This window comes from Siniperca chuatsi, linkage group LG1, assembly GCF_020085105.1.
Source record: "Siniperca chuatsi isolate FFG_IHB_CAS linkage group LG1, ASM2008510v1, whole genome shotgun sequence".
NCBI classification, from domain to species: Eukaryota; Metazoa; Chordata; class Actinopteri; order Centrarchiformes; family Sinipercidae; genus Siniperca; species Siniperca chuatsi.
The window spans coordinates 35068069-35077235 of record NC_058042.1 but is presented as its reverse complement, the minus strand read 5'-3'; the positions used below and the strand labels follow the sequence as shown (position 1 = coordinate 35077235).

General features: G+C 42.7%; 1 protein-coding gene across 7 annotated transcripts in view; it reads left to right on the top strand.

Annotated features, from left to right (window-relative positions):
- Positions 1-327: 327 nt before the first annotated feature.
- minar1 (membrane integral NOTCH2 associated receptor 1) overlaps positions 328-9167 on the top strand; it is a 71761-nt gene continuing 62921 nt past the window's right edge. For 5 of the 7 annotated variants that reach the window (XM_044209427.1, XM_044209347.1, XM_044209511.1 and 2 more), the window contains exons 1-3: positions 328-761; positions 1042-1948; positions 3448-4923. In XM_044209427.1, the coding sequence (XP_044065362.1) occupies positions 1103-1948; positions 3448-4923 (2322 nt within the window). In that variant the 5' untranslated portion in view covers positions 328-761; positions 1042-1102. The remainder of the gene's footprint in view (positions 762-1041; positions 1949-3447; positions 4924-9167) is intronic. The other 2 variants (XM_044209258.1, XM_044209173.1) reach the window with 2 other exon arrangements.

The window sequence follows — 9167 nt, the reverse complement described above, 5'->3', positions numbered from 1 at the left end:
TCGCAGTGATCCCTTTGGGTTGTACAACAGAGGCCTTAACCATGATTCAGCAGTTTACACACACATTTCATCAATTTTCTACCACAACAATGGCTACTTCTGTATTTTCATTTAAGTAACAGTTTCAAAGCAGTATTTTTTACTTGTAACGGAGTATTTGTTCATTGTGGTATTATTACATTTACAAGGCATGAATAGCTGCTCCTTCCACCATCTGTAGTTGAAAAAAGAATCATGATTTTCAGGAACACTCCTCTAAGGCTCTTATTTTGAAAGCGGAAACCGGCAGTGTTAGTGTCTATTCACGTTACTTTGACGTTAGATGGTTTTCAGCACAGCATGCAGTTTCAGTCCTCGGATAGCTCCTTCACAATGGCATCACAGCTGTGATAGGCAGGAGTCCAGGAGGGAGAGGAAAACGTCGCACAATGAAGACAGTCCAGCCTGCTGGCTCTCACCGGGAGCATGGATCCGTGTAACATCAGAACCCACCGGGACAGTAAATGTTCGGCTATTTTATCACTATTTACCTGTGCGCGTGCATGTGAGGCTGGACCGTGCTTTTGGTATGCTTTTTAATTTTTGCTTATTTAGGGTTGGGTTGGTTATTTAGGTAGGGCTACGCGTTGCGGATTAAGGGCCAGATGATGCTTGATTACTCTGAGAGTAGCCTGTTTCCCCTTTTGTTGGCTCTCTGGGAGACGTGCTGTGCTGCACCTAGCTGTTCAGATAATTCTCCGCTGTGTTCCCAACAACTCAGGGTGAGTGACGGTATGCAGATACAACTGAAATAAAACAGACTCCCTGTGTACGCGTCCTGCTCTATTAGAGGAGCAGGATGAATTAAAGAGTTTACATCGATTATAGTAAAAGCAAAATATGTGTCAATTTGATTTTGTCTTTATGTACAATGTAACTGCCTCATTCTGGTCTTTGTAAGTGAGCATTTCTGATTTTGTGCTTTAGGCCTATCTGTCTGCTGGCAGGGCAAAAAAAACAACACATTCACATTGAATGAACATTTAGATGTGTTGTTTCCAGGTGCCAAGCTTCTCCTGAGGTAGGACCCTCTCTGTAGGTCTGTTCCTGCCACCCAGCAACCATGGACCCTCTCCCGGAGTACTCTCTGTTCCTGGTCCGGATCCTGGAGGAGCTGGACACCAAGCACAACACCATGTCTTACCAGGACCTGTGTAAGTCCCTGTGTGGCCGCTTCGACCTGGTGCACCTGGCCAGGCTCCGCAGCCTGCTCTTCTACACAGCCTGTCTGGACCCCGCCTTCCCGGCCACCCTGTTCAAGGACAAGATGCGCTGCACCATGGAAGACCCGCAGTCCAAGAAGCTCATGATGGCGGCAGACATCGTCACCATGTTCAACTTGATCCAGATGAATGGAGGCATAGCCAAAGACAAGCTCCCCATAGTGCACAGAGCTAAGTTCCACAAGAACCAGTCAGTGGAGCTGTGCAGGTCTGACAATGATACCTATAAGTTTCAGGACTGCGACAAGGGGATTGGTTATGAGCACATGAATCATCCCAGGGATGGACACCATCACCACCATCATCATCTCCACCACCCCCAGCAGCCTCCTGTGGCTCAGAGCACCCCTCCCTGTCCTAAATCATCCGAGTGCAACAACTGCCAGCAGTTTATTCCCACCTCGGACCCTAACTTCCTTCTGGGCCTTAGCAAGGACTTGAATTGTAGAGCAGCCTCTCTGGACAAACTGCACCATCTGCCCCAGTACTCCAGTGGCAGTCCGCCCTCTCCACCCTGCGAAATGCAGAGTACCTACTTTCCCGTCAACATCGACAGCGAGTCCACCACCGACCAGGATTCCCTGCAGCACATCGGCCATCCAGAGCCCTTTTCTGTTCACCCCTGCATCCAGAAGAGGAACATCTTTAAGGAGAACTTCCACAACTTTGTGGCCTTCTCACCACAGGTTTGTATTTTTAGGATGCTGTTGAAGTACATAAGAGAGGGAGGGCTACTTTGATTCAATGTTAATGTACCTCTGAAGACATTGCTCATTATTTTGTAGAGTCTAAGGAGAGGACTGGAGTTATTTTTTCATGTAATTATTTAATCATTTAGTGTATAAAAAGCCCCCAAAGTATTGACAGATTCCCTCATGCGGCTCAACATTATTTTTTCAAATGACCAACAGTCAAAACCCCTCAAAAGTATTAAATTTACAAAATAAGACATAAACAAAATCTATTTGTAAAGCATGTTTGCAAAACTGTAACCAACTAATATTTGATATTTTTATGACAGGAATTAGTCATAAAAATGACAGAAATTCGTCATAAAAATATCTACAGTGTACAGGTGTATAAAGCTGTGTTCATTTGAGTACATAATGAAGTGAAATGTTGCATGACCTAATTTTATGTCAAACCATGAATAATCATGAAAAACTGTAACTGTTTAACATAATAATTAAGATTCTAGGAAATCCCAGTTGTGAAACAGCATTATTGAAAATATGTGTGCAACAAATATAAAACACCTTGAGTTGATAAATACTGTAAGAAGTTATTTTTTAATCAATTTAACTGATATATACGTTTATGTAATTTAGGTGGAGCAAATTGAGTATAGCTGTCATTAGTGTCTTGTATAGAGACTGCCAGGTGACCTATGGTGCACTACACTCAGTTTAGTAATCCGTGCTAAAGTGATTGCACAGGTAAGAGGAATCTTTGAAGTAAGACAGGATTCAGAATAAAATCACTTAATTATCGTTCTGTAATCTATCTATATATATATATATATATAGCTGGCCAATGTGGAGTGTAATATATTCCATATCCTGTACTTCATAGACTGAAAACAAGGGAGTGGCAGCATATTGGTCATTGTACAATTCCTCTTTGATTGTTAAAGTATAAGTTATCAGTTCTCAAAATACGTCCCCTAAACTGTATTTTATCCTTACATATAAATTATGCATTAGCAATCAAGTAGAACTCTCTGTGTCTAATTTATACACAGTACTTATTGGCTGATAATCTATTATGTACAGCATACAGGAGAGGACATGTGTTATACTATTCTATTTTATTCTATTTTCTGATTATTAATTCCTGCCAAATTGCATTATCTTAACACTAACCTCCCTTCCCTTTTATTCTGAAGGTCAGAGGTCCAAGTCTTATTTACTCATGAACACAACTTGACTGAGTGCGCCTTCAAATATTTTTTCCCTTTACAGTGTATCAATTCTTTCACTCAGTTTAGTAATCCATTTGCATTTTGTTTCTAACATATATCCCTTGTAGGGTTCCACAGTTGTGTGATATTTTTATCACATCATTTTTTAATACACATTTTTTTATGTTTCCAAAGTTACTATTAGTAGACTGTCTCTGCTGTATTTGCTGTGTTTGTGTGTTTTAAAGCCGACTCAGTCCTTGTCTGTCTGGGTTACTGTTGTAGGTCATCGCCACTGAGGGCAAACAGGGTAGTAAGGCTGCTGACAGCTACCACAGGAGGGAGCTGCACAAACCTGCCACCTTCTTCAACCACAGTTTTGAACTGCCCTACAGTAACCCATACTTTGAGCCGACATTCAACTCCCCTCTTCAGGACAGACGGAGGGTGAAGCATGAGAGCCTGGACGACTTACAGGCATCCACATACTTCGGTCCGACCACAGTCTCTGAGTGCGTCAGCAGCAGGAAGCACAGTGACAAAGCAGGGAAGCAGCAGCCGTGGCAAGTGAAGAGCCTCAGTCTCAACACAGATGAGGGGCCTCCAGACTTTGAGAGGTCATTTCTGAACAGCAAACCCCTCAAAGAAAACACCCATCGAAATATGAGCGTCATCAGCACTGATGATGAACATTATTTTCAGAGCCCAAAGGAGAAGTTAGTAGCTTCTACATTTGGCTTTGCAAAGAAAACTAATGGAATAAAAACCAAAGATGTAGCACTAATGGCAAGTGGGCCTGCGGGTTTGGACAAAAGAGAGGCAGCCAAAAGGTTTAGGGACAAAATTATGAACAGTCCATCCTTTCAGGGAGGAGACAGCTCCTCTAGTGTTGGGACTCAAACAGAGCAGGCTGAGCAGAAGAAGGTGAAGGAATACCCAGCTAAGTACAGTGACAGAGAAAGGCATGCCTTCAAACATTCTGATGAGGACTCTGAGATAGTTAGTGATGACATAAGTGACATTTTTCGTTTTCTGGATGATATGAGTGTTTGTGACTCACTGGGCATTGTCCAATCATCTTGCTACAACAGCAATGGGTCTCTGTCTCAGGTAACGCTGAAGTCTGAAGGTGATAGCTCCCCTGACCGCAACACGGTCAAACTAGCCAAGTCCAAGCTGGATCGCCTCTTCCATTCGCTGGAAAACACAGACGATGAGCTCAAATCGAGTGTCTGCAAACTGGTGATGAGGATTGGTGAGATCGAAAAGAAGCTGGAGTCTCTGTCGGGGGTTCGCAGTGAGATCTCCCAGGTGCTCTCCAAACTCAACAAGCTGGACGAGAAGATCCAGGAACCTGAGGCCAATGGGAGACACGGAGAGACAGCGTCTGCATGCGGGTCCATTGCCACCCCCGACAAGCCACAACCCCACCCTCAGCCACATCCCGACACCACCCTCTCACCTCCTGTTTTCCAGTGCCACACCACAGGCCACAATGTCAAAATTGACAATGGCTCCTCGGGGGAGTGGTGCTGCTCAGATGGGAGTAACGGCGATAGCCTCAGGGTAAAAGCTCTGAAGAAGAGCATGTTCACCAGGAGGTCGTCCCGCTCACTCAACGAGGACAACAGTGCCACTGACTCAAAGGTCGCCAGCATTACCAACTCTCCGCGGGACTGGAGGACAGTGTCCTACTCCTGCCACCCTGGAGACGAGGACAAGGACAGAGACAGCAAGGACAGACACCAGAAAGCTAAAGAGGTAAAGACACTGTTTTTTAATTAACTTTTAAATGAGACAGAAACACACAGTATTTGACACAAGTAGAACATAAAGCATGGATTCAGTAAATGGAATAATTAAACAGAATGGAGAGGCAGATCTTGTCAGCTGTCGCTAATCGGCGTTAATTCAGTGAGTAACTTGGGAGGAAAGAAACTCTAATCTGTAACACCACCACACAACCACGAGTAGACTGATTGTTTTTGTAGTTCCAACAACTCCAACGGAGTGATACGTCTTCTCTAGTAAAACCATCTGCAGATCGCATCACGTCAGTTTCAGGAGTCACCTTCTCCCAGTTAAACTTTCATTTCGTTCATATTATATCAATAATTTAAACTAATCAACTTAATAGTTTTGAACCACTACCTTCGGTACCGTATTTCCTCAAATAGTGGAGTAGAGTTTACCTCAACTGCAGAGGTTACCAGGCCTTTATTGGAAGCAGGCTTATATTAGAGACAGGCCTTTATTTCTAATTCCCTCTGTTTGATAAATATATTTGGTCATATTTTAGTAGGAAGCCTCCTTGTTTTCTGATCTGCTCCCATTTGCTCTGTTAAATTTTTGTTACTGCATTATGCTGTTTAATACAAACTCAAGACTTCCTGTATCCATTTCAAATTAAAAGCCAGTGGACAGAATCCCTTCATTTCCTGACAAGACTTTTATTGTGAAACATTTGTACCATATGCAACAACAGCCAGACGGGATTAAAGGACAACAAAGCAAAGTGGATCAGAATGATTGAATCAAGATTTAAAATGCTGCCATTGTGTCATACATTTATTGGAAATATTCTCTTAAGACAAAATGTATTACAGTAGATTACAGTAGGTTTATGCAAGGCTGTCGACATTTTTTATTTGGTGCTATGACCTAAAATTTATATCACAGTATCTTTTTTTTTTTTTTACGGTGTATTACCGTTTTACAGTTTTACGAATATAAAAGGGATATTCCACTCAAAACATGATTCTACCTCTTTTCACTCTATTGGCAATGTAAGGGAACATATCTTAAGAAAGGGGGGAAAAAAAGAACAAAGTGTTTACTGGCTCTAAATAGGAATGAAAATGAGGTATAGGTCTACATGTGTTTGGGAGGAGTAGCCTGCGCCATAATGTAAGTTAATTATAGAGGGGGCTTTTGTGTAAGTTTACAACAAAGCCAGCTTGGCTTGCGTTGCAGTATGAAGTTCAACGAAAAACAATGTGAAAAAACAGTTTCCCCACATCCAAATTACTATTCTGGTTATTTAAGTGGCTTCAAATGAGGCTCAACGTTCACACAATTTCTTTTGACTGTCCCTCAATATTACATCATTAGTCCAACATCGTCCCAGCCTGTGGGAGTAGACGCTAGCCACATTAGCTCTGCAACATGCTAACGCCAAGTTCAACAGACTAACCTGCAAAACAGTAAAGCAACATAAAAATGGCCCACCTCTAGCTAACAGTATCAGTAATTGCCTTCTAAAAGTGTATTCTTAAAAGTTAACTTATCATCAATGCCATGTCATCACCTAACAGAGGGCCGGTAGCTCCCTCAAACTTGGCTACCTTTTTGTTTTAATGTGTATTTTTTCGTCTATATTGCTGACGCAAGTATTACAATCATCACATACTACTTACACGAGAGATGATCACTAAACATAACATTCTACGATCCAGCCAGACCAATCATAACTGCAAGCAGTGTGTTTACATCAATGATGCTTGGTGCTCAAACACAGAAAGGATGGACATTGTTCCCCAGATGTGGAATTTTTATTGTTAAGATGTCAACCATATTGCCCAATAATTCACCAGTATTTTTGTTGCTGTTGTTACATTCCTCCAGATGCAAAATCAAAAAATGCACTACATGAATTGTATGAGGTCATCACAAGCCACATGACAAAACAGCCAGATGGTGGTTTATTGTAGCTGGTGATTTTTATCAAACAGACCTCAGATTTGTTTGACCTAAATTCCATCAGCATGTCCACATCACAACCAGGGGAACAATGTTTACATAAACACTCATCCTCCTTTTGGTCTATCAGACCATAGTTGCCTGCTTCTCCTGCCTACTTACACCCAGCTGATAAAAAGGTTAAACCATCAGTAAAAACAGTTGAAGTGTGGACACATGAAACTTACAGCAGCTCTAGGACTGTTTTGAGTACACCGACTGACTCATGTTCAGAGATGCCACCACTAAGGTGAACCACATCAATCTTGAGGAATATACATCATCAGTGATATCATATATCAGCAAATGTTTTGATGATGTGGTGATCACAAAGACAAAAAAATCATTCCCCAACCAGAAAGCCTGGATGAATGGAGATGTAAGGGCTCTATCCAGGGCCAAAAAAGCTGCCTATTGGTCAGGTGATAAGGAAGCATATAACTTTGCTAGAGCAAGACTGAAAGCTGGCATCAAGAAGGCAAAGCGGAGAAATCAGCAGAGACTGGAGAAAGACCTCAACACCAACAACACCAAAGACATGTGGCAGGCGATCAAAAACATCACAGGCTATAAAAGCCGGAGCGCCCCCCTTATGTGTGAGGCCACATTACCAGATGAGCTAAACACATTTTATGCTCTCTTTGATCGCCTCAACAAAGAGTCAGCTGTAAAGTCTACTCTGCCTCCAGTGGACCAGCCACTGTCAGTATCTACAGCGGATGTGAGAAGAACCCTGCTGAGAGTGAATATGAGTAAAGCCACTGGGCCTGATAACATCTCTGACCATGTACTAAAAACACGTGCAATGTTACTGACATTTTTAACATATCACTGTCTCAGGAGAGTGTTCCCACCTGCTTCAAGACAGCCACCATCGTCCCTGTACCTAAAAAGTCTGCAATGTCTAGTCTAAATGACTACCTCCTCCTGTGGCTCTCACCCCCATTCCGATGAAGTGCTTTGAGAAACTGGTTCTTCAGCACATTAAGAACAACATCCCAGCCAGTCTAGACCCTCACCACTTTGCATTCAGAACCAACAGATCTACAGATGATGCCATCTCCACTCAGTCTTCACCCACCTACATCAGAACACCTACATCAGAATCAACACCTGCTGAATGCTGTGATTTCAGCTCAGCATTCAACACTATCTCCCCTATGAAACCGATTGGAAAACTTGAGTATCACACTCTGCAACTGGATATTGGACTTTCTCAGAAACAGACCCCAGACAGTTCAGATTGGCGGTCACACCTCCTCCACTCTAGAGCTCAACACCGGAGCCCCGCCAGGGCTGTGTGCTCAGCCCCCTCCTGTTCACGCTGTACACCCATGACTGCAGGCCTCGACATGGTGACAACTTTGTTGTGAAGTTTGTGGATGACACTACCATCATTGGCTGGATTTCAAACAACGATGAGACTTCATATCGGGAGGCCAAGTTCTTGTTCACTTTTACAGTGGAGCAATAGAAAGCATCCTGACTGGAAACATCACAAACTGGCATGGAATGTGCATGAGCCAGGAGAGGAGGGCTCTGCAGTGGGTGATTAAAAGGCTCAGAAGATTATTGGTATCAACCTACCGAGCATCAGTGATAACGGTGAGGTGAGGTGCGTGCGCAGAGCCCAAAGGATACTACTAAAGGACAGTACCCACCCTAGCTACAGCCTGTTCACCCTGCTGCCGTCTGACAAGAGACACAGAGGCTGCTGCCATACCACCAGACTTCAGAGCAGCTTCTTCCCTCAGGCTGTGATACTACTAAATTAATTCCTAGCTCTCCCCCATGCAAAATAGTTTTATTTCTATGACTAGTTATTAACCAATCTACTGTATATCGTTTTTGTATATAACGTTTGTTTTTCTGTTTTTGTGAGTAGCAAAAAAGGGAACTGCAACCAAATCTTGTTTTACACCCCTTCTTTGTACATTGTATGTAAATCTACAAATACGATCACTACTAAGCTGTTTGTATGTAGTCTAACTATTGATTAGTTTGCCACGAATCTGAAAATTTGGAAAATTCTTGTAAACTTAGTTGCTGGCTGAGACAAACCAGCCCCTCCTCTCTCTACCAGCGGTAACTTAACTGCAGTTAATCACATCAGCAGCAGAGGGAGGAGGACAATGAACAGGAGGAGGGACTGATACTGACTGATGTTCAGAAAGAATGAAGAACACAGACATCACTCAGTATTTTGATGTCAGAATATGATTTATTTTACTGACATTTTAGGTTAGTCTCCAGTGAGATATTATTGA